At 38.4% G+C, this 24876-nt stretch overlaps 1 protein-coding gene across 3 annotated transcripts in view; it reads right to left on the reverse strand.

Annotated features, from left to right (window-relative positions):
* Window positions 1-411: 411 nt before the first annotated feature.
* The window catches only part of LOC133486415 (collagen alpha-3(VI) chain-like), a 105838-nt gene continuing 81373 nt past the window's right edge, over window positions 412-24876 (reverse strand). For all 3 annotated transcript variants that reach the window (XM_061791493.1, XM_061791496.1, XM_061791495.1), the window contains 34 exons: window positions 23432-23766; window positions 22344-22422; window positions 21748-21893; window positions 21581-21673; window positions 21440-21493; window positions 21168-21239; window positions 20126-20152; window positions 20003-20047; window positions 19856-19909; window positions 19709-19771; window positions 19539-19604; window positions 18817-18870; window positions 18712-18747; window positions 18575-18637; window positions 17846-17908; window positions 17495-17557; window positions 17138-17200; window positions 16996-17046; window positions 14006-14041; window positions 13193-13255; window positions 11963-12025; window positions 11816-11848; window positions 11704-11740; window positions 9576-9587; window positions 9001-9494; window positions 8205-8307; window positions 6350-7051; window positions 5068-5173; window positions 4918-4973; window positions 3336-3602; window positions 3140-3220; window positions 1910-1969; window positions 1581-1766; window positions 412-630 (listed from right to left, as the gene is read on the reverse strand). In XM_061791493.1, coding sequence (XP_061647477.1) covers window positions 590-630; window positions 1581-1766; window positions 1910-1969; window positions 3140-3220; window positions 3336-3602; window positions 4918-4973; window positions 5068-5173; window positions 6350-7051; window positions 8205-8307; window positions 9001-9494; window positions 9576-9587; window positions 11704-11740; window positions 11816-11848; window positions 11963-12025; window positions 13193-13255; window positions 14006-14041; window positions 16996-17046; window positions 17138-17200; window positions 17495-17557; window positions 17846-17908; window positions 18575-18637; window positions 18712-18747; window positions 18817-18870; window positions 19539-19604; window positions 19709-19771; window positions 19856-19909; window positions 20003-20047; window positions 20126-20152; window positions 21168-21239; window positions 21440-21493; window positions 21581-21673; window positions 21748-21893; window positions 22344-22422; window positions 23432-23766 — 3767 coding nt within the window. In that variant the 3' untranslated portion in view covers window positions 412-589. The remainder of the gene's footprint in view (window positions 631-1580; window positions 1767-1909; window positions 1970-3139; window positions 3221-3335; window positions 3603-4917; window positions 4974-5067; window positions 5174-6349; window positions 7052-8204; window positions 8308-9000; window positions 9495-9575; window positions 9588-11703; window positions 11741-11815; window positions 11849-11962; window positions 12026-13192; window positions 13256-14005; window positions 14042-16995; window positions 17047-17137; window positions 17201-17494; window positions 17558-17845; window positions 17909-18574; window positions 18638-18711; window positions 18748-18816; window positions 18871-19538; window positions 19605-19708; window positions 19772-19855; window positions 19910-20002; window positions 20048-20125; window positions 20153-21167; window positions 21240-21439; window positions 21494-21580; window positions 21674-21747; window positions 21894-22343; window positions 22423-23431; window positions 23767-24876) is intronic.

Consider the following 24876-nt stretch of genomic DNA (forward strand, 5'->3'; position numbering starts at 1 on the left):
ATCAAGAAGTGCACTTCATGTATTCGCATTCAAGCAGTTGCTAGCAATTTAATACAAGACTGGTGTAAACAAGTTTTGTGTTGTGTGTGGATTCTGTGGGTACTGAAGATAGGAATAAACGGATATTAAAACAAACAAAAAGAAAGAAAATGAAGCCAAATGGTGAATGTGGACTGTAAAACATAACATGCGAAGCTTGGTTGAAGTGATTCAGGCAAGTCCTGAATGTATGTCACTTATTTTGCCGCTTGCTTAACTATAAATCTGCACTACGAAAAACCTGACGACTTGACTGTACAAAACAAAATGCACATCAATACCATCTGCAAAATAAACACTTTAAGTAGCACCAGTAGATTAAAAAAAAAAACAATTCATGCAGAAATGGTGTTGCTTTTCATTTGTGATGTAAAAAAAAAAAAAAAAAAAAAAAAAAAAAAATGAAATGAAATGACCAGCCCAAGTTATTGGGGCGGGGGCAAGTCCATTTGTGTGGAATCCAGTGCAGCCTCCATTCGTACAATATGACCAGTGTGGATTGTTCTCCTCAAAACACAGGTAAAGGCTGGCCATGGGTGCGATCCGTCTCCTATGTTCGTAATGAAGCGATGACGCCTTGGTTGATGGACGCTGTGGAAAAATGGAAAAGGTCAGAGTTACAATAATGTTTCAAAATATAGAACAACTTAGCGGTAATGTTGCTGGTTGTTGATAGTGCAAGATTTAACCCAAACCCTACAGTAACTGTATTCCTAAAATATATTTGGTATTATTGTAAGCATTATGCGTGGTTTGATCGTTAAGTGTAGGAAAATAAGTTGTAAACTGCTTAAATAGTCGTTCAATAAAAATGTATTGCACATAAAAGTAAAATAAAAATTTGACCTAAATAAATGCCTAAAAAAGTCCTAAATGCAAATGTGCATGCAAAACTGAACTCTACTTAAATGTACTGTACTAGATTTATTCCCCTAAAAAATTTCCCACTTTTTTTCTAAAAAAAAAATATATGCCTCTTTCCCACAAAAATATACAACTTTTTTTTCTGGGATACATTTTTTTTTTCTTAAAGAAATACACATTTTTCTTGGAAATATATGCATTTTTAATGAAAAATATGAAAATTTTCTCCCGAAAGTATCCAACTTTTTTTTTCTTGAACACCGTATATACAACTTTTTCTTCAATAAACAACTCATAGTGTATATTTTTCAGAAAAATCTACTTTTATGACTGTTTTTCTAAAAACATATATACAACTTTTTTTATGATGCCATTCTTGCTCAAAAATATATTCTTTTGAATATACTGTATACATAACTTTTCTTGAACAAATACAAATATATATATAATATTTTCAGGAAAAAAATACTTTTTGTCTCAAAAATATACATTTTCCTTGAAAAGCTGAATGTTTTTATAAAAATATATATGCAACTTTGTTCTATGAACCAGTACATTCATTCTTTTGCAGTGCATATGTAAAATTTCCTCAAAGATATACATTTTTTCAATTGAAAATATTTTTTTAAATCCTTCCTTGAAAACTAATAAATAATACCACACGGAAGACATCCTACCTGGTTTTCCACAAGCCTTCGCACACTCTTCATGTGTGTTGAACCGATTCTGGTTACCGCCGCAGCCTCCGTACCAGAAGCGTGCGCAGCTCTTAGTGGGAGCGTCGTAGTGCCACTTGAGGACAAACTTGGCGCACGTGCCCTCCTCTTTGGGGAGCTGGCAAATGTCCACGGCTGTGGAGGCCGCTGTTCAATAAGCCGGATACAATTATTGTCAGTCATTTCAAGTAAAAAATGTTTTCCCAGGAATGCATGACTATAGCGCCATTTCTGAACTGTCATACATGAGACAATGTACATCCAGCCATAGACATTCTAAGGGATCGAACCTGGAGATGGGTGGAGCGCCGCCTTGTCCACTTGCTGCTCCAGAGAATGAGGCTCCGGCACTGTGATGGCACACATCGTAACCAAGTTAATATTTGTCCAAACATTTTCTGGTAATGATCTTTGAATTGAATAGCACAACATAGAGGATCATCGGATCATATTCACATTATCTCCAGACAAATATTGGAACAGTAAGGCAAATTCCTTTTCTATTTTGAATGGAAACGTTTGTTTCTTTTTTTCAATATTTTATTTTTACCAATCATTTTGGTATGTCTCATTTTTGTATTTTCCCCTAATATTTGTGTTTTCGTCTTGTATTTTATATCTTTCCTAGTATTTGTGTATTTTCATGCAATATTTTTTGAAGTTCTCTACTTGTCAAGTGTCTTACTTTTGCAATTGTTGTTGATATTTTTCAAACATTTGTAAATGTTTTGGTATATATATTTTTCTTTTCCTCTAATATATACATTTTTGTATTCCGAAATAAATGAATGGATGGATATATTTGTATTTCTTGTCTCATTTCCCCCCCTAAATATTTTGGTTTTCTTTACCCTAAAAACTGTTTTTGTATTTTCCCCAAAAGTCTTCTACTTTTAATCTAATATTTGTGTATTCTTCAATTATTTTCAATTATTTTTGTCTAGTATGTCATATTTATTCTAACATTTGTTTTCTCTCTTTTTTTGTCTAGTGTCTTTTGGTCATTTTTGTCTCATGTTTGCATATTATTTCTAAAATGTTTGTATTTTCCCCAATATTCTTTGTAATTGCAATCAATACTTACTTGGACTTGTGTGTTTTTGTCTAATTTAATTGTAATTGACATGCCTAAGTGCGAGGTACCAGGTACTCGTTGAAGGCTGCCGATATGAGCCACTGACACTTAAGGCAAAAAGTCCTACACGCCTGTAATCGGCACTCCACTGTGGCGGTTTGACACATCATCGTGTGCATCAGAAAGAAAGGTTTTCGATCATAATTATCTGTCATGTGTTCTTTGAAATGTTATGAATAAAAAGTACGAGTGGTATCGGTACTCGGTGTTGGCGAGTATTTGCGAGAGAGTACTCATACGGGTATCGGTCCAAAAAAAAAAGTGGTATTGAACATCCCTAGTAAATATGTTAGGTTTACATTATAAATAAAAGTCCTAGTTTTATATTCAAATACAGCCATTTTCCAAGAAACAAAAGCGATTTGCAAAGGATTGGCTTACTTACCCGTCTCCGGTTTGTCCAGTGGTGTGTTTACTGGAGCAGTGATGACGTGGCTGCTGATGATTGGTCGCTGCACGGCTGACTCTGTCAGTGACAAAATGAACAATGTTGAACATTAGGCGATGTCACATTTGGAGAGCCTCATTCGAGTATTCATCACTATAAGCTTAATTATGATGTGAAACGTTTGACGACTTACTTGTGGTGACGATGCCTTTGTGGGTGGCGAGCACGTGGCCGTCAGCGCCGTGACCCGTCACCACGGCGTGGTACGTCTGCCCGCTTTCCAGCTTGTCCACGGAAAGCTCGGAAGCCGACACGTTGGTTTTGATGGCCAAGGCGTGGTCGTGCAGTCGCGTCACCGTCACTTGGAAGTAGACGAAGTTTTTGGGGTCCGGGTTGGTCCAACGCAGCCTGAAGCCACTTCGGGTCACGTTGGACACGTGAAGCTCGTCAGTGTCCGTCACTGACAGGATAAAAGGCCAGAAACATTTTAGTGGGGAGAGTTATGACTTTGACCTAAGCTCATGTAGCAACAGACACTAGTGCTAAAATTTTATATATATATTTTTTTTATTTTTCATCTAATATTTCTGTAATTTTTCTCATTGTTTTAATATTTAGGATTTTTCCCAATATTTTATATGTATCTAGTATGTTTTATACTTTCACGTTTGTATTTGTAACAATTATGTTTCTACTTTATGTATTTTCATCTAGTTGTCTTGTATCCAATTATATTTTGTAATTATGAATGAATTTTTACATCTTGATTGAACATTTACATTGATTGTTAAATATTTCCCAAAATATTTTTCTTTTTAATATATTTTTAAAATCTGATATATTTTAAACATTAGTCATTTTGTCAAATAGTTTTGTCACATAATTTGTATAGTAATATCTTTTTATTTAAAAGTTTCATTTCTTTTCAGATTTTTGTATTTTTTCATCTGATAGTTCTGTAACTTTTTTACAATATTTTGTAACATTCTTGTATTTTTACATATTTTGTAGCTAATATATATTTTTTATTTTAATCTATATGTATTTATTTTCCAATTATTTTGCAACTTTTGAATTATGTTTCTAATATTGATGCATTTTTAGCTAACTGTCTAGTGTCAGATGCAGTTTTTAAAAATTGTGAATGCATTTGAAGGTATTTTAATATTTATGCAATTTTCCTCATATATTTTATTTTTAATCTGTTTTTTGCCTAGTATATTGTTTTTTCAACTTTTGTATTTTTGTCTAATATTTTTGTTTTATTAGAATTCTGAGATTCTTGTATACAATTTTTTTTATTTTTCCCTCTTATATTTGTAATTTTCCCCTTATATTTATATATTTATTTTCTCGTTGTATACTTTCTGTGTGCATTTTTGTTGAACATGTTTGTTCTATATTTGCATTCAATTTGTCTACTGTCTGTTTTTGCCATTTGTTTCTATTTTTTATAATTGTGTTATTTTTCTAATATTTAGGTATTTTTTTAGCCTAACGTTTGTGTATTTCTTTATGGTATTTTTTGTTATTTGTGTATTTTTGTCTAACATTTGTGTATTTTTGTCTGGTTGTATACTGTGTTATTATTATATGTATTTATACATTTGTGTTTCTATTTATGCATTATTATTATTATTATTGTTCCTAAAGGATATAGTTTATTTTGCATTTAGTAATTACTGTATGGTTTTTTTTTTTCTGTCAAAAAAAAAAAAAGCTTAAAAAAAGGCATCTCATACATTTCTGCATTGAGAATGGAGCATATTGTGTACCTTTGTGCTTTACTGGATGAGATTCTTGTTGCTTTTCATGATGTTTCTTCTGACTCCTGTAAACAAAAATATCATGTGGAAAAGTGATGAAGATAAAGAAGCAGATCAGGATAATGGCAAAAAACACAACAAAACAAAACAATAACTCACTGGTGTTGTTGTACTAAAGTGGTAAAAGGGTTCTTTAGGGGCTGGTCGCTCTGGAACCACTTGCAGTGTTTGGACACTTCGGGGGACATGTAGAAAGCATTCTCAACTGCAAGAGGGAAAGTACCAACGGGTATTAGAAAATAATTTGAAAAAAATGACAGAAATAATAATCTTAGAATAAAAAAATAGATGCAAAATACCAAGAAAGATGAAACATCATTCGATGTAAAAATCAACAATATTATCCTCGTTAAGCACATATCTTAAAAAATATATATATATTAATAATAATAATTACACAAAATACACAATTTACAAGTTAGGGTTAGGGTTATGTATGTGTGAAAATACATAAAGGGTTAGGGTTAGGGTTAGGAAAAATAAAAACAGATTATAACAATGACTGATTATATATAAATATTTGGGGAACATATTGGAAAATAATATACACAAATAGAGGAAAAGAATAGAAAAATGGAAACATTTAAAAAAATACAGAAAAATATTCCAAGCATTAGACAAACATACTAAAATAGATGGAAAAAAATAGAAAACTAGAAATATATTTAAAGATAGAGAAAATTATTGCAAGCATGAGACAAAAACAAATATTAGAGGAAACAGTAATGTTGGAAAAAAATAGGAAAATAAGAAATATTCTTTTGATATAAGATACAAAAATGAGTGAAAATAGAAAACAATATTAAAAAATAGGAGAAGCATTTAAAAATACAGAAAGAAATTACAGAACTACTAGAAAATAACACAAACTTATAACTCAAAGAATGTTAGACAAAATACAATAATATTAGATGAAACAGAAAAATATTAGAACACTAGAAAAATATCATATATATATTTTATAATATATATAATAATATTAGAGCAGAATACAAAAATATCAGACAAAAATACACAAATATGAATGGAAATATAAAAATATTAGAAAACAATGAAAAAAACCTACAATATTAGAATATGGAATGTTAGACGAAAATTAAAACTTTTTACTTCTTTATAAGTTGAAACAGACAAATTAGAGAACATAGAAAAATATTGGAGAAAATTGAAAAAATAGACACAAATATTACTCAACAAAATATTAGACAACAATAAAAATACATAAATATTAAAGGAAATAGAAAGGTAATAGAAATAATATGGAAAACAAAACCTCAAAGAAAAAAAAGGGAAAATATTTTTAAAAATGGAAAATACTAGCATACAAATTATCTGAAAATTACACGACAAGCAAATAGAATAAAATAAATAGAAAACTTACTGCTGATGTACTTGGGCAGCATCTGTCCAAAGGTGAGCAGGTGCTTGTCGTAAAACTGCGAGATGGCGTCCAGTCTCTTGAAGAAGACGTCGGAGGGCTCGCTGGCCATGCGGGCCAAGACACGGGTGTCGGCGGCGCTCAGCTTTTCGCCAACGCCAAAGATGACCAAAAAGTAGCCTCTGCACTTGACCTCAGTGGCGACGCGCACCAGCTGCTCCTCATCCTCCTCCACGCCGCCCGTTACGAAGAGCATCAACACCTTTCGGGGACGCTGCAGGGGCGCCTTTTCAAAAACGTGCTCCACCGTCCACTCCATGGCGGCCGCCAACGAGCGCCCGCCTTCCAGCTGGGGCGTCTTTTCGAGCAAGAACTTGACGATACCCTGCGCCGACTGGTGCTCGGTCAGGCCGATGTCCACGTGGAGGGGAGACTCGGTCTGGTTGTGGAGGAACTGATAGGGCGCTTGTTGGACGACAGCTACTCTGGCGTGGTGAGCGGAGCTCCCGGGGCTGGAGGACACCTGGAGGTGCTCCACCATGTGCGCGATGTAGCGTTTGATCTCGGTGAAGACGGTGGGGTACGTGCTTTCCGAGCTGTCCACCACGAAACCCATGTCGATGTCCACGTCGGTGGTGAAAGACCGTCTGTCTCGACCGGACGACGGCGGGATGTAGTCGCACATTTGGTCCGGAGCGCAGATGTCTGGAAAAGATCAATGTCCGTTCTCAAGATGAGTGGTACCCAAACTTTTCACACTTACTTAAAAAAAAATACTTAGCTCGCCAAACACCGCCATCATGACTAACAGCATAGTACACCTAAGTGTGCATCATGCTTCCTAAAAAGTCAATTTTCATATTATTGTAAGAACAAGATGTTAATATAGGGAAATCACTGTAATGGTACCTCGACTTACGAGTGACCTGACTAACAAGTTTTTCGAGATACAAGCCATTGCCCTGTCTTGAGTTGTGAGCAAAAATATGAGTAACATGTTTAGTAGCTGGTGAACAATTCTTCAAAAAAGAGGCTTAAAGCTGTTTATTGCCACTCCCCGTTATGTATTACTATAAAACTAAACGTAAAACAAGAATTACATGTTGTGTATTTAACCAACTTTAACTTTTATGAACGTCAGCTAGCATAATGCTAACACGCAATGAAAAAGGTCATAGACCGGCTAACAAAATTAGCATTGATGTTGCAGTGTTATAACCCTCTAAGCAACGGATATTTGGCGGCGCAGCAACGCATGGAGACAGACCAATGTAACAATAATCACGGGCATGTATTCGTTAACAAATATTACAGCATCTTACTGAGGAGCTGTGACTGTCTCTATGTATAGCCGTATGAATCATTTTGCAAAAACCGGTTACTTCCTTACGTTTAATTTGATTATGGTATTACCATTTGTTTTTATAAAGTACAATTATTATTTCTTATTAAAGGTCATAATTTCAGTGCAAACTGAAGGTCTACAATATGGCGCCTGGTGAGTGCAAAAATGCTGACGGTACAAAGTTGAGCTCATGTAATATTAGCATTTCCCTCCTCAGGTGGAATGACATTCGCCTTCCAATGAAGGTGTTCCTCTGCCTGGAGATGGTGCTGTGCAGTGGATACTGTGGATTGTCCTCCTTTTTTTCTGCAGATGTCAGGCTGTCCTTTAATGTAATTTTTGGATCAAATATTTTTTATTTTAATACTTTTCTGTCTTGGTCGTATTATTATTATTTCTTTTTCTATTTGTGATTAATATTTTTTTCGTCATTCTTTTCCCCTAAAATGTGTATTTTGGTGTAAAAATGTCTCCGCAAACTGTTTTAACTGTGAGATTCTTTGATGTCCTTACCAAAACAGAGATGACAGTTCATGACTTTTCTCATGACCGAATCGAACTGTGCGCTTCCCGGGCTTGGCAAGACGATGACCTGGGCCAGTGCTGTGTTGTTCACCTTTTGGTCGAAAAAAAAAAAACAACAACAACGATATCATGTCAGCATATAGTACAAAAATTGACTGTCATTGATTAATCCAGTGAGATCATCTGGATCACTTCTCTGCATCACTTCATCATTCTTCCTTGACACTAAAGTCCTATTTAGACAGGAGTTTGGCGGCATTTTAGGGTGTTTCAGATTGAGCACAAAAACCGGGAACAGGATGACATTTTCAGGAAGTAGCTGAGGATAGGTTCTATAAAAAGATGTGACAAGGTGAATTAAATTCACATTTGTTCAGCTAGCTATGCTAGCAACACGTAGCAATAGGAAAAAAAAAAAGTAAATTCTTCCATTCGATGGCAGAAGGTACCTCATTAGCCACTCTATCTGCTTTTTGTGATATTAAAGAGACGTTTTATATACACTAGATATATAGATGGACGGATGGCTGATGGATATACAAAAAAACAAAACAAACAAACAAACAAAAAAAGCAAAACAAAAAACGAAACACAAAACAAACCCCCCCCCCCCAAAAAAAATGAAAAACCAAAAAGAGTGAAACAAAAACCCAAATGCAAAAAAAAAAAAAGACCAATCCAAAACCAAGCCACTCAGCACCACCCATGCCCCCCCCCCCCAAAAAACAACAACATGTTTGTGCTTTGGCTCAATCAAGTTTGTGAACCAGCGGCTTACAGTTACCTGCAAGGCTCTACTGAGGGCTCTGTCGTCACTCCTGACCAAGAACAAGGTGGCGATGCCGGCGTCGTGGAGGCGCAGCGCCGCGTTGGTCACCGCTTGCGCGTTCCCCACCGAGCCGCCCACGAAGAAGACTGCCACCTTCCTCATGAGAAAGCCGCTGCGCACCCTCTTGAATGTGTTCTGAGCCACGAAGCTCATGGCCGCCTCCAGGCTGCGCCGCTTGTTGGTCTGCAGCGTCTGCAGGCCCTCCACGCGCCGCAGCAGCTCCCGCTTCTTCAGCGCATCGGCGAAGCGCACTTCGGTGGTCACCTCGCTGTTGTACAGGGTGAGCGCCACGCGGGCGCCCCTCGGGCAGTTGCTCTCAGAGACGGTGATGTCGCGCAGTAGGCGCAGGACGGCGTCCCGCATGTTGTTGAAGGCCGGGCGGCCCACGTCGTTGGATGCGTCCAGGGCGAAGGCCAGCTCGGTCGGGTACAGAGGACACTCCAGCTTACCTGGGAAAATGGAGGCAGGATTTTTTTTTTTTAATTCAAGCTGGGCATAAAAATGTGGAAAGTGTTGTTTTCGGTACTTACCGTAACAGCACGCTGTTAAAGAAAAGGGACAAAAATGAGTGAGACGTACATTATAGAGCAGGGATTCTCAAACTGTGGTACGAGTACCACCAGTGGTTCGCTGGCTCACTCTCGTGGTACTTCACTGAATTAAATGCTCAAACAATGCACATTGTCCATCCATCCATTTTCTGAGCCGCTTCTCCTCACTAGGGTCGCGGGCGTGCTGGAGCCTATCCCAGCTGTCATCGGGCAGGAGGCGGGGTACACCCTGAAATGGTTGCCAGCCAATCGCAGGGCACATAGGAACAAACAACCATTCGCACTCACAGTCATGCCTACGGGCAATTTAGAGTCTCCAATTAATGCATGTTTTTGGGATGTGGGAGGAAACCGGAGTGCCCGGAGAAAACCCACGCAGGCACGGGGAGAACATGCAAACTCCACACAGGCGAGGCCGGGGATTGAACCCGGGTCCTCAGAACTGTGAGGCTGACGCTCTAACCAGTCAGCCACCGTGCCGCCAATGCACATTGTTCCAACTTTATTTTAATCCACTACAGCACGTGTCAAGTACAATTCATCCATCCATCCATCCATTTTCTGAGCCGCTTCTCCTCACTAGGGTCGCGGGCGTGCTGGAGCCTATCCCAGCTGTCATCGGGCAGGAGGCGGGGTACACCCTGAAATGGTTGCCAGCCAATCGCAGGGCACATACAAACAAACAACCATCTGCACTCACATTCATATTCACACCTACGGGCACTTTAGAGTCTCCAATTAATGCATGTTTTTGGGATGTGGGAGGAAACCGGAGTGCTCGGAGAAAACCCACGCAGGCACGGGGAGAACATGCAAACTCCACACAGGCGGGGACGGGGATTGAACCCCGCACCTCAGAACTGTGAGGCTGACGTTCTAACCAGTCGGCCACCGTGCCGCAAGTACAATTCAGTCGTATTTAACTTTTAATTACAATATATTTTCATCGAATCTTTTAGAAATGTTCGTTTACAAATATTTATTGAGGTTCCATTATTTGTCTTTTATGTGCAAGATAGTGTCTCTCAATTGAATCATAATTATGTGTAGAGTTTATTTTCCTACATTCAAGAAGAGTGTTACTGTTCAAACTGCATCATGTTGCAGTGACTTACAATAATATTAAATATACTTTTTAGTAATAAGAGTTCTGCCTTGTCCTTTATGTTTCTGTATTTTAATGTTAATCATTATGCTGGTTTTGAGGTGGCAGTTGGTGTAAAAAAGTTTGAGAACCACTGTTACAGAGCATAAAATATAAAGAGCGATACTTAAAGAGGACATATGGAAAATTTCGTTTTTGATTGCTTGTGTACAAATAGTTTCTGGAGTGACTAAATGAGCAATGGCTCATTTGAAACTTAAAAGCAATGAATGAAATATTTATATATAATGTTGTTCGTGTATTTATAATTTATATTTTTATACGATGTCCGACTAGTTAGCATGTCTGCCTCACAGTTGTGAGGACCCGGGTTCAAATCCGGATTTTTTTAATTAGTTGTACGGTACAACGGTTGTAGTTGTAATTTTGTTGTAATCTCTTTCTAATACTATTTGTATTTGTATTACTGTATTTTCCACTTTTTAAAATTAATTTAGATTTTTTTTCAAATACTTTTCTTGTTATTTTCTCATATTTTTATTTAATATTTAGATATTTTCTCCAACATATAATTTATAAAAGTGCTATTTTAGTATGAATCCAAAACATTCTAATACTTCATATTATAATATTTTTGTATTTTCTTTTAAATTTCTTTTTACACTATTTTAGTTTTTTTCCCCCTCATAGTCTAATATTTTCAAATTTTTTAAATATGTTTATATTTTTCAGCTAACGTTTTTGTATTTTCATCTAATATTTATCCCCGCAGTAGAAGCGAGCAGGGTGAGCAGTGGCTAATTTGCATTTTTTGTAATTGTTGATCCATCACATGTTACTTATGACAACTGGGAACACTTTTGAATTGTGACAAAAATGTATAATATGTCTCCTTTAAAACTCATTCACTGCCAGCATTCCCAGTTAACATGGATATTTGACTTCTAAAGCCGTCAATGGCAGTGAATTAATTGTGTTTATTAATTGAACATATGGACTTACGACAATTGTCTCTGATCTTCTTGACGAGGTCACATTGCTGATAAAGAAACAAGACATCACACGTAAGCTCTATTTAAAGTAAAAAAAGAATGAATTCGTAAGGAGTACGTACCACAACACCCGGTCCTCTCGGTCCTTTCTGACCCTAAGGCACGAAAACGACAAACACCGATGTTAACATTTGGACAAACACTTACATTAAGATCAATACATTTGGATCAGGTATGCAAATTAGGAAGAATTTATAAATGTTACTTACATAAGGTCCCGCATATCCGACCTCTCCTTTCTGTCCTGGTGTACCAGCATTTCCAGAAACGCCCTGGGGGGAAATAAACAAGAGGTTTTTATTGTCACCATAGAATGACTGTAAAATATCAACGTTCATTCACATGCTCACTAAACTCACAACAAAGTATGTACACCACAGCTATTTTTGGCTAATATTTATCCATACATCCATCCATTTTCTGAGCCGCTTATCCTCACAAGGGTCGCGGGAGTGCTGGAGCCTATCCCAGCTATCATCGGGCAAGAGGCGGGTTACACTCTGAACTTGTTGCCAGCCAATCGCAGGGCACATAGAAACAAACAACCATACACACTCACATTCACACCTAGGGGCAATTTAGAGACTTCAATTAACCTACCATGCATGTTTTTGGGATGTGGGAGGAAACCGGAGTGCCCGGAGAAAACCCACGCAGGCACGGGGAGAACATGCAAACTCCACACAGGCGCGGCCGGGGATTGAACCCCGGTCCTCAGAACTGTGAGGCAGACGCTCTAACCAGTCGTCCACCTGTTCTCCTAATATTGTGTTTTTGTTTTAACATTTTTTTTTTTAAATATTGTGTATTTTCTTTATATTTGTGTATGTCGTCTAATATTTGTATATCTTTCTTTACTATTTTGAATTGTTCTATTCTACTTTTATCATTTGATTTTTCTGTTTCTGTCTAATATTTTATATTTTGTCTTCATATTTTACTTTTTTCTTATTCAGCATTTTGTATTTTGGTTACCAAAATGTGCTTTCTTTTTTAATATTTGTGTATTTACTGTCTAACATTTGTGGACATATAATTTTCTTTAACGTTTAAATTTTTCAAATATTTTTGTTATAAGATTTTTCTATTTAATATTCTAATATTTTAGAATTTTCTAATACTGTATTTTTTATTTTGTCATACTATTTGCACATTTTTTAAAATATATATTTTGTAGTATTTTCTAATTTAATTTTTTTCTAAACCTGTACGTTCATATTTTCCTATATATTTTTTATTTTAATATTTCTGTATTTTTTATTTTTTCAGTTATTTTTTATTTTTTGCCTGTATTGGATCTATTTTGGTATTTAAAAAAAGATTTTGCTATTATTCATCCAATATCTTTTTATCTGTGTGTTAACTCATCACACACACATTTGCAAGCACAAAAGCACACACACACATACACACAACAATAGCATGATATTGCAATTTACCCTCTGTCCACGATTTCCTCGAGGACCAGGTCCACCTTTGGTTCCTGCGTTGCCGGCTTCTCCCTGCAGGATTAGAAGAAAGGACAACCCAATCATGTCATCAGAGAGCAGCTACGTTATTTAGTAGGGATGTGAATGTATTCGTACAGCAGATTTATTTTACGGTACAAAACATTCAGCAAGGTTTAAAGTACAAGTCACCTCACTGAACTAATAAGACGACAGTCTACTGATATTGCACTTTCCTAGAAAGAATACAAACTGATGATGGTGTACTTTCCTAAAAAGAAGACAAACTATAGATGTTAGACTTTCCTAAAAATCTAAACAATTTATGTTGTACTTTACTAAAAAGAAGACAAACAATTAATAGTGCTCTTTCTTAAAGAGCAGACAAACTATTGAGGTTATCAAAAAATAAAAAAATATCAGTGTAGCAGTTTCTCAAAAAGCAATTATTCAAGCAGTTTATTCATATATATTGTATAGTGTATGAGCTGTGTATTTTAAAAATATATATTTTTAATATGTAGGACATATTTTGTTTATTTTAAAATCTTTAAATTTACTTCTAGCAATTTACATTATCTTTAAATGTTTCAGTAAATCTGTTTCTGTTTACAGCAAAGAAAATCACTTATGTTTGGCAGCTTTGTTCCCCATTGTAAAGCGGACCAAGGTATATACAGTATGTATTGAACTGTGACCTTTGGTGTACCGTTACACCCCCTACTGTGTACTAGTTTAGCTGAATCACAGATCAAACCAAGTAGAATGTATTTTTCTCATTTTAGGAGTCAGCGTTTCGCTTACCTTTGGCCCTGGGAACCCTGGAAAGCCTTCGTCACCCTAGAGATGCAAATGAATATTTACAGTTGAAATCAGAAGTTTACATATGCTATATAAATGACACATGCCCCCGCCCCCTCACTGTCTGACATGAAATCAAACTGAAAATAATTTCGATTTGCTCAACGCCAGAATAATGGCAGAGGATTTATTTATTTATTACAGTTTACACCCGTATTTCAAAGTTGGGATGGTGTTCACATATTTGCAAGCTTCCCTCTTTTTTCTCCAAATGTAACAATGCTCATTTTGGCCACACAATTCAATTTGTTTGGTCAGACCACAGGACATGGCTCCAAAAATTAATGTCTTTGTCCCTGTGTGCATTTGCAAACTGTAATCTGCCTTTTTTATGTTTCTTTTGGAGAAATGGCTTCCTTCTGGCAATGTGGGCTTTCAGCCCTTGTCAGTACAGTACTTGTTTCACGGTGGATAATGACCCACCCTTAGCAGCTTCAGCCACCATTTTCACACGGTCTTTTACTCTTGTTCTTGGGTTCATATGCACGTTTCGGACTAAGCACATTCATCTCTGGGAACCCGACTTCTTCCTGAGAGGTATCTTCTTTTCCTGGCTTGTCCCGTCATCCTCTTCCATGTAAGCCTATCTCCTGCATCTTCCTCTCGAACACCAACTGCCATCACGTCTTCCCTCACGACATCCATCAACCTTTTCTTTGGTCTTCCTCTAGCTCTCTTGCATGGCAGCTCCATCCTCATCATTCTTCTACCAATATACTCACTATTTCTCCTCTGGACGTGTCCAAACCATTGAAGTCTGCTCTCTCTAACTTTGTCTCCAAAACATCGAACCTTGGCTGTCCCTCTGATGAGCTCATTTCTAATTTTATCCAACCTGGTCACTCCAAGAGCGAACCTCAACATCTTCATTTCCGCCACCTCCAGCTCTGCTTCCTGTTGTCTCTTCAGTGCCACTGTCTCTAATCCGTACATCATGGCTGGCCTCACCACTGTTTTATAAACTTTGCCCTTCATCCTGGCAGGGACTCTTCTGTCACACCTGACACCTTCCTCCACCCGTTCCAACCTGCTTGGACCCGTTTCTTCACTTCCTGACCACACTCACCATTGCTCTGGACGGTTGACCCCAAGTATTTAAAGTCCTCCACCCTTGCTATCTCTTCTCCCTGTAGCCTCACTCTTCCCCCACCACCCCTCTCATTCATGCACATATATTCTGTCTTACTTCGGCTAATGTTCATTCCTCTCCTTTCCAGTGCATGCCTCCATCTTTCTAACTGTTCCTCCAGCTGCTCCCTGCTTTCACTGCAGATCACAATGTCATCTGCAAACATCATGGTCCACGGGGATTCCAGTCTAACCTCATCTGTCAGCCTATCCATCACCACTGCAAAAAGGAAGGGGCTCAGGGCTGAACACTGATGCAGTCCCACGTCCACCTTAAATTCTTCTGTCACACCTACAGCACACCTCACCGCTGTTCTGCTGCCCTCGTACATGTCCTGTATTATTCTAACATACTTCTCTGCCACTCCAGACTTCCGCATGCAGTACCACAGTTCCTCTCTGGGTACTCTGTCATAGGCTTTCTCTAGATCTACAAAGATACAATGTAGCTCCTTCTGACCTTCTCTGTACTTTTCCATCAACATCCTCAAGGCAAATAATGCATCTGTGGTACTCTTTCTAGGCATGAAACCATACTGTTGCTCACAAATACTCACTTCTGTCCTGAGTCTAGCCTCCGCTACTCTTTCCCATAACTTCATTGTGTGGCTCATCAACTTTATTCCTCTATAGTTGCCACAGCTCTGCACATCACCTTTGTTCTTAAAAATGGGCACCAGTACACTTTTCCTCCATTCCTCAGGCATCTTCTCACTCACTAGAATTCTATTGAACAAGCTGGTCAAAAACGCCACAGCCACCTCTCCTAGATGCTTCCATACCTCCACAGGAATGTCATCAGGACCAACTGCCTTTCCATTTTTCATTCTCTTTAATGCCTTTCTAACTTCCCCCTTACTAATCATTGCCACTTCCTGGTCCACCACACTTGCCTCTTCTACTCTCCCTCTATCATTTTCCTCATTCATCAACTCCTTGAAGTATTCTTTCCATCTAGCTAGCACACTGCTGGCACCAGTCAACATATGTCCATCTCCATCCTTAATCACCCTAACCTGCTGCACATCCTTCCCATCTCTATCCCTCTGTCTGGCCAGCCTGTATAGATCCTTTTCTCCTTCTTTAGTGTCCAACCTGCCATACATGTCATCATATGGCTCTTGTTTTGCCTTTGCCACCTCTACCTTTGCCCTGTGTCGCATCTCAATGATAGCAGAAAATTGCCATGGTGTTTGTACATGCGTATAATTGCTTCAACAGATGAACATGGCACCTTCAGGGATCTGGAAATTGCAAATGAAGATGAACCAGACTTGTGCAAGTCGACAATTCTCTACCTGATTTCTTTTTCACTTTCCCAAAGAAGTATTGTGTTTCAGGTGTGTCTTGTTAAAATACATCCACTGGTGTGTCTCTAATTAAATTAAATGTTGTCAATATACCTATCAGAAGCTTCCAAAGTAATCACTTCATCATCTGGGTTTTCCTAAATTGTTTAAAGGCATTGTAATCTTACTGTATGTAAACTTCTTATTTTGAAGAACATAATGAAAAATTGTCAAAAAAAATCCTGCTCTCATTATTCTGGCATTTAGCAAATAGAAATCATTTTGGCAATCCTAATTGACCTAAAATTGAAAAAGTTTACTCTGATTTTATGTCAGCCAATGAGAAAAAAATAAGCAAAAGATGTATTTTTATATAGTTTATGTAAACATCTGGTTTCAACTGTATGTTATGTTCCATTCTTTGACAGTATCAAAAATATATTATACTATATATTATAATAACAGTCATTTTGAAACGTATGTTAGTAGTACAACAAGGTGGCAAAATGAACTTGCCCTTCGTCCTTTGGGCCCTGAGATGCCAAAGCCATCTCTGCCATCTTCCCCCTTCGAAGGAAACACAGCACATCCGTGTGAGCTTCTGTATCTGCCATCTTTCAGCGACATTACATGTCAAAAATTTTAAACAAATTCTTACAGATTCTCCACGCAGTCCGAGGGGTCCGACAACACCTTTAATCCCTGGATCTCCAGGCTCTCCCTATGCAAAGAAACAACCCAGAGAGAGAGCAGGAAGGACAGAATAGTTTTTTAAAGCTAAACATTTCTCATCTGTCTTAAGTACATATCTGAAAATTTAATCAGGACACAGTGCTATTTTCTTTTGTTCTGTCTGCTTAGGGGTGATGTTTTTATATGGTGTTTTCCTCCAATAGATTACAAGAGTGCAGTAACTTGAAAGAGCGCAAGACTTTAAGCCCTGCGTGTTTAGAAATTAAACAAGGCTGTCGCGGAAAGAACACAAAGCTATGCCAACATTGCTTCCAACGTGTACCTTGCGACCGACTGCTCCTCTTCTTCCCTTTTCTCCCGAAGCACCCGGGCGTCCCCCAGGACCCTAGAAAGGAAAAATTTCCCCACATATAAAGGCCTTACTGGCTATTGTGCTTTTTAATATACAGTACAGTGCATCTGGAAAGTATTCACTTTTTCCATATTTTGCTATCCTACAGCCTTGTAAAAAAAAAAAAAAAAAAAAGAAAAAAAATTATAATTTTTTTTTCAAAATTCTATACCCATCACCCACAAAATTTGGAAAAGGTCAAGTACTGTGAATACCTTCTAGATGAATTGTACAAGTTGAGAATAGATTTTTGTAACAGAGAGATCTATCAGGCTCACTCACCCTGGGTCCAGGATTTCCGTCCTCTCCTCTGGGTCCTGGTGCACCATTTGGTCCAGCTGGACCCTAGTCAAGAAGGCAAACAGGCAATTGTAACGATGCATCAGATTCCTCTATTTTAGAGCTATACAATGCATTATGTTATGTTATATGTAATTAAATGCAATTTACTGCTGGGAGCAGTGACAAACGGACAAAATGGTCACTTCAAACCCAAATGGCGGACATCCCTTTCAATTTCTCGCAATGGGTCCTCGAGACTCTTCCGTGTGTCCTCATATGATAGACATGTCCACCAATTGTTTTCTCAATGGGTGAAATTGGTGTCAGGGGCAAATTATTTCCACCTTTGCAGGGGGCATGATTGAGAGATTTGGCTACGTCAAACTAAAATGACTAACTTCCTATTCAATTTCTCACATGGGTCCTTGAGACCTTTTCGTGAGTCCTCTTATGATCGAGCCACCAAATTTCATATTGATCAGTAAAACTGGTGTCAGGGGCTAATTTCACAAACCTTACAGGGGGCACAAATGAAGGAATTGGTACAAAATTCCCTGTTCAATTTTGCGCATACATAGATGTCCGCCCAATTTCGAGTTGATTGGTGATACAGGTGTCAGGGGCTGATTTGTTTTCTAACTTTCCAGGGGGTGATACTAAGTAAGTTTGACACCCTCATTCTCATGTCTGCATTTGCCCATTTGCTAAATATTCCCAAACAGGACTTACCCTGGATCCTCCGATTCCAGGTTCTCCCCTCACACCTTCAACTCCAAGTGGTCCCGCATTACCCTTGAAGAAAACAGCAACATGTTTGAATGAGGTGAGATAATTGCCCCTCATCATATCCCCCCAAAAAGACTTACAGCTTGTCCCGGTGCACCTCGTCTCCCATCAGCTCCCTAATAAAAAGATCTGAATGAGTACAAAGCGACCGTATGGCAGAACCAGTGTGTGGTAGAATGTGTTACCCTTCGTCCTGGTTCTCCAAGTGCTCCCTTGTTTCCGTCCTCGCCAGGCTCGCCCTAGCATTGAACAACACATGACAGTAGAAAGTAAAGTGGTGCTATATATGGTTTAATATACTGTATTTGCTTTACAGAGCCAGGGGTGTCAAACAATTTTTTGTCACTGCCCACATTGTAATTATAATTTCCCTTTAAGACTCTGAAACCATGACAAAAAAATGCTTGCAATCTCCAAACGTTATTAAAAGTGACGACAATTTGCTTTTGTGGAGCAGATTTAAGAAACATGAAGTACACACACATGATTTGCTTTCACGTGCCATATAAAATGATGTGGCGGGCCGCATCTCGCCATACTCTATATGTATAAAGTACAATCAAAACTAACAGCACAATTTAATGGACCAATAATGTAATGTGATTTTTGGATTTGGTGTATGTTTGCTGTGTGTGTGCGTGCGTGTATGTGTGTATGTTTGGTACAGGTGTTTGACGTGTGTTTTGTTTGTGAGGATTTTATAGTTTTGAATAACTCCAAGCAATTTCATACTTTATGTTTTACTACTGCTTTTATGTATTACATTTCCTAGATCAGGGGACATTGTCAATCTTTGTCAAGTGTGGGCCTGGGAAGCCCTTTGAGACTCTTGTGTGATTAGGTTCTATACAAATAAACGTATGTATGTAATGTATTATTTATCCACATATGCAATTAGGGCCATTACCGCAGGTCCAGCATCACCAGGGTCTCCTTTGGGTCCGGCTCGAGCGTTATCACTTCCACTTGTACCCTATCAAGACAGAAATACCAGAATCAATACCTGTAATTTGTATTTTACTATCAAAAATAGACATATGGAGTCATTTGAATGGTATAACACGAAACACAACTCACAGGGTCTCCTCTGATTCCCATTTCTCCCCTGTCTCCTGCTTGGCCTTTGATGCCTTTAGGACCCTAGACGAATTCAAATACAAGATGTCAAATGGGAAATATTGCCTGGGAAATAATCATAATAATAAAAAAAAATCCATTACTCACTCTTCTGCCAGGATGTCCTCTGTCTCCTGAGGGCCCAGCCACTCCACTTTTGCCCTAAAAACACCCACGCAGACGCAAATTCATTAAATTCCATCCGTGTAATGAAACAATACGATTCCATGACTAAATATTAAAAGCCGCCATTACCTCTTCACCGTTAATACCGTCCAGGCCAATTTCTCCAGATTCACCCTGCGACATGTTAGCAGTTGGTTAGCATTTTTCAAATAGGGCAGTCTCACTGTGAATTTGAAAAGGAAATGAAGTCACCTTTTCTCCAGAGTATCCCCGAGAACCCTGAGGAACGCATATCAGAAATCATAGTTAGCAAATAATAATGTTGACATTTTTCAATGATAGGCCGACATAGTATTTAGATACAGAATGAAAAAAACAATAGCAATGAGAGGGCCCTCAGAGGTTGATGCGTCATCAAATTTTTCCATGCAGCGCCCACAGGCAATAATGAAAACAAGAGTTTAGTGTCGTCCGTCTGGCTAACATATGAGGTTCAAATTGGGTAGCAATCAGACAAAATCTCTAAGAAAATCAAATTTACATAGCACTTTTCTTGACACCGTGGCTAATTGTCAAAATTAGCCTAAAATGGCCACTTCAAACCAATATGTCAGCATTCCCGTCTTTTTGGTCATGGCTTCTTGAGACTTTTTTTGTGGGTCTACTTATAATAAACATACCGATCAAATTGAGTGTCTCTAACCTCAACTGGCTTCAGGTGCTGGATAAAAAAATAAAAATAAAAACAAAAATAAAAAAAATAAAAAAAATAAAAAAATCCAGAGCCAATTTTTGGAGATTATTATTTTAAAACCTACCAAATTTACATTTTCACCAAGATGGACACATTAGCCAAAAATATTTGAGTTTTTGACTATGGTAAAGCACCCCCCCCCCCACCCCCGCCAAAAACAACCAACAACAACTAATTTATAACTTTAACTTTAATAAAAGTTTCAAGTGGGCATCCATCCCCACCCTAAAATTGCTGCCTCAGAACAAACAGGCAGACTTCCTGGGTCGTTTCTGCCGTGGCTTCTTGAGACTTTTTTTGGTTAGACATGACTCCCAAATTTAGTATTTAAAGTTAAACTAAACTGGCTTCAGGAACTGGACTTCAAAACAATTCAGAGCTATTTGGGGGGTTTTACCTGCGATGTACATTTTCAGCAGGATAACAATTGTCTGAGAAAGCCCAAAAAATAGCAAGTAGGTGATAATAACGTTAAAGCAATTTCAAGGACCCTAATTCACCAGAAACGTGTAGAACCAATGAAATAAACATTTCCTTTACCTTTAAACCTCTCTGTCCGGGACATCCCTGGAAACCCTGAGTTCCATTCACACCAGGAGGACCTCGCTCTCCCTGTCATCAGAGAATTTAACACCACAATTTTTTTAAGAAACGACAATGAAGAAATGAAATAATTCAACAAAATAGTAAAGATTAAGTAACTGGAAAGAAGAACTGCAAATCATTACAATTTTACAGGGCTATTAAGTGTTCTTATTGAAACACTGCCAGACAAGGAGCACATGGGATGGGTTGCATGGCAAAAAGCTTACCGGTCCACCCTCGTCTCCAGGATGCCCTTGACTTCCCGCGCCACCTTGACCACCCTAAAATACAATACATTATCACCATTTTTACTTACGTCATTATTCATGTATATATGTATTTATTTGTTGTTTTGGACCAATGATTACCTTAGACCCTGAGGCTCCTATGGACCCTCGGTCTCCCCTTGTGCCTGTACATTTGCATGGCACTCCACAGCACTCCCTCTCTGCAATATTGTCCTACATAACATTAAGTAAAGACACTGGGTTAGAGAATATACAGGATTTTGTACTGTACCGCACATTCAAATTACCAGTTCCTCCATTAGCTCGTAGTCCAAGTCTAGGATGTTGAGTCGTAGGGGTCTGGTGTACCTAAAGCCACGGCCAAATTCCAACAACGCAGCTTCCTCAAACCTGAGCACCCGTTCCAGCCCGACCAGGATGAAACTGTTGACTCCTGGTCGTAGATGAAACAATTGTGTTTTCACATTACAGTGAACACCCTTTTTATCATCGATTATGCGTTCCATAGCGACCCATAATACAGTAGGTGAATGAAAGGTTTTACCCCTCCCACATGCTTTAAATACAAATCATCTTATTGAAAACCAATCTTTTAAGCACCCATTTTTTTGCATGCATAAAAGGTACAAAAAAATAATGTAGCGATTGCGGTATCTGTGTGTTAGATATGTGCCTTCAAGAGGCGAGGGACGTGGTGACGAGGTTAGCTGGTTGGCTCAACCAATGGCGAATCTGCGTGTGAATGTGTGGGCGTGACCTGTGGCCTTGGGTGAGTGTGCTCATTGTGTTCATGTGTTTTACTGTTCTCCTAGCGATCATTACACAAGGGCATTAAAGATTTCTGTGCTATAGAGAGTTGATCATTTTGAATGGTAGTAGTCACCTGACTGCCGGAGCTCTTCAACTTGCCGTTTCATTTCAGGATAAGGTGAATCAATACCATCAGTCAGATGAATAACAACCTGGAATGAAAAACAACAACAACTCAAACTTCATTTCTTTAGTTTCAGACAAACATCAGTTCAAGGATGTCCCTGTTCACAAACAAATCGGTTCATGAACATGACTTTCAAAAAGACTTTCTTGCTTCGATTCACAAACTATGCTGCAGTTCGCGAGCAGTCTTGGCCTCCCTGCAAAATGCTCAGTTGTGCTTTTTCTCACACGGCATATACATCATTTGCTCTGTGTGCCATGTATATCACAAACAAATACTGTTTGTTTTCCCTTCTAAATTAGCCCACAGTATGGTTACCAAGAAAGTGAAAAGTGCAAGTGAGAATGCTATTAGGAAGTCTAATTGTATTACTGTTGAAGGAAAGAAGGAAATATTAGCTGAACATTATCATCGTGTTTCTTATCTGTGCAGTTCGGTTTGGCAAAATCTCCCATCTCCACTATTATTCAGGACAAAGACGTAATAAAGAGTGAATTTATTTCTCTATTTCTTCTCAACTAAACTGATAAAAACAGGTAAACATTAGTTGGTGATGGGGCTGGAACAGATTAATTTTATATCCATCCATCCACCAATTTTCCATACCGATTACCCTCACTAAAGTCACGGGCGTGCTTGCCCCTATCTCAGCTAACTCTGGGCGAGAGGCAGGCTACATTCTAAACTGGTCGCCAGCCAATTGTAGGGCACATATAGACCAGCAATCATTCACACTCACATTCACAGCTCGGAGCAATTTAGAGTCTTAAATTAACCTATCATGCATGTTTTGGGAATGTGGGAGGTAACCGAAGTACCCGGAGAAAACCCACGCAGGCACAGTGAGAACATGCAAACTGTGAGGCAGAAGTTCTAACTAGTCGGGCACTGTGCCACCCTCATTGTATATCCATTGATGTAAAATGGGAAAAAAATACCTAGGGCGCTAACTCAGTCTCTGAAGGAATGAAGTTTGTGAACCGAGGATTTACTGTACTTACAATGACCAAGAAACGTGTGTCTCATAAACAGACCTTGACAGTATTATCTTGTCTGGTTCTGAATCTGTCGTTGTAAGCCGAGATGGTCTTGCTGCTGAGGACGAAGGGGCCACGCGCTCGAAGGGCTCTAAAGGCGTCCATAAGCTTGTCGGCATTGTCGGAGAAGTCCACCTGGACTGGCTGCCCAGTGGAGTCGATGGCGAGCATGCCGATTTGAATGGAGGGAATTTGCCCCGATGAACAACTGATGGTTGACATTTTGGCGATCCTCTGCAGAATGGCAGCCATCCTTCCCAGGAGGTTGGTTTGGGCACTGAAGATATTTTGGGAAGAAACGTCGAACCCCACTAACACCTCGAGGTTGCAGGCTAGAAAAGACAACATTGTCATATGAAACACCAACTATGTAGTCCATTATCTTTCATCTTTTATAGGCTACTGTTCATTATTATTTTTTTATTTCACAACTCTCCACTTTGTATGAGTTAAATCCTTCTGGTCACTATGTAATAATGTCCGAAGGCGGAGGCAGGCTACCCTGTCATCCACTGAGCTGAACCCAACAACGTACAAGCGGCGAGACATGGGGCGATCAGTATGCCCACACCTGCTCGGCGCCTCTCTCCGTAGGCAACTCCAGAGTGAAAGAGAGTCCGTCCCCTCTCGAAAAGACAGCTACCAAATTCTAAGATGTGTGTCGAGGCCAGGCCGATTATATCCAGTCAGAATTTCTTGACCTCGCACACCAGCTCAGACTCTCTCCCTGCCATAGAGGTGGCGTTCCATGTCCCTATCCATATACACATACATATTATACACTGTTTATATTATTATCCATATTTACACCTCTCAGTTTACACTTTGTTCAAATGTGATGGGAGAATTGTGAAGTTTCAATGTGCAATAGAACTTACTATATTATATCAACTATATATATTGGGTGCATCATAATTATATATCACTGACAATAATATACTATCGATTTTGCACTAATTGTACAAATCTTACTGTAACTTGTAGTGGTGTCACCGTACCAAAATTCGGACTTCAATACTATACCTGCATAAAGTACCTCGATAACGGTACTGAAATGATACCACGGCAAAAATATAAAATATTAGGAAAAGCACTGGGATGAAAAGTGACAAAACAACTTCAAATACTTTCATATTTATTTTTATTAATTCAAAACTTTACAATAAACCTTTTTTTATTAATTAGCCCATTCATAACATTAGCCACTTTTTAGAATAATTAGATGCCTGGATTATCCTATGCGTGTATATTATATGACGAATATGTGTGTGTTTGTATGTATATACAATTGTACATCTATATAGTTTATATATGATATATAAAAAATATAAGCCCACCCACTTTTCTTCAATTTCTTGTTTATTATAATACGTAGTACCAATAAAGGCATTTTACCTGAAGAATACAAAAGGTTAATTTTATTTTTAAATATAATTTTGGTT

Source organism: Phyllopteryx taeniolatus, chromosome 12 (assembly GCF_024500385.1).
Source record: "Phyllopteryx taeniolatus isolate TA_2022b chromosome 12, UOR_Ptae_1.2, whole genome shotgun sequence".
NCBI lineage: Eukaryota > Metazoa > Chordata > Actinopteri > Syngnathiformes > Syngnathidae > Phyllopteryx > Phyllopteryx taeniolatus.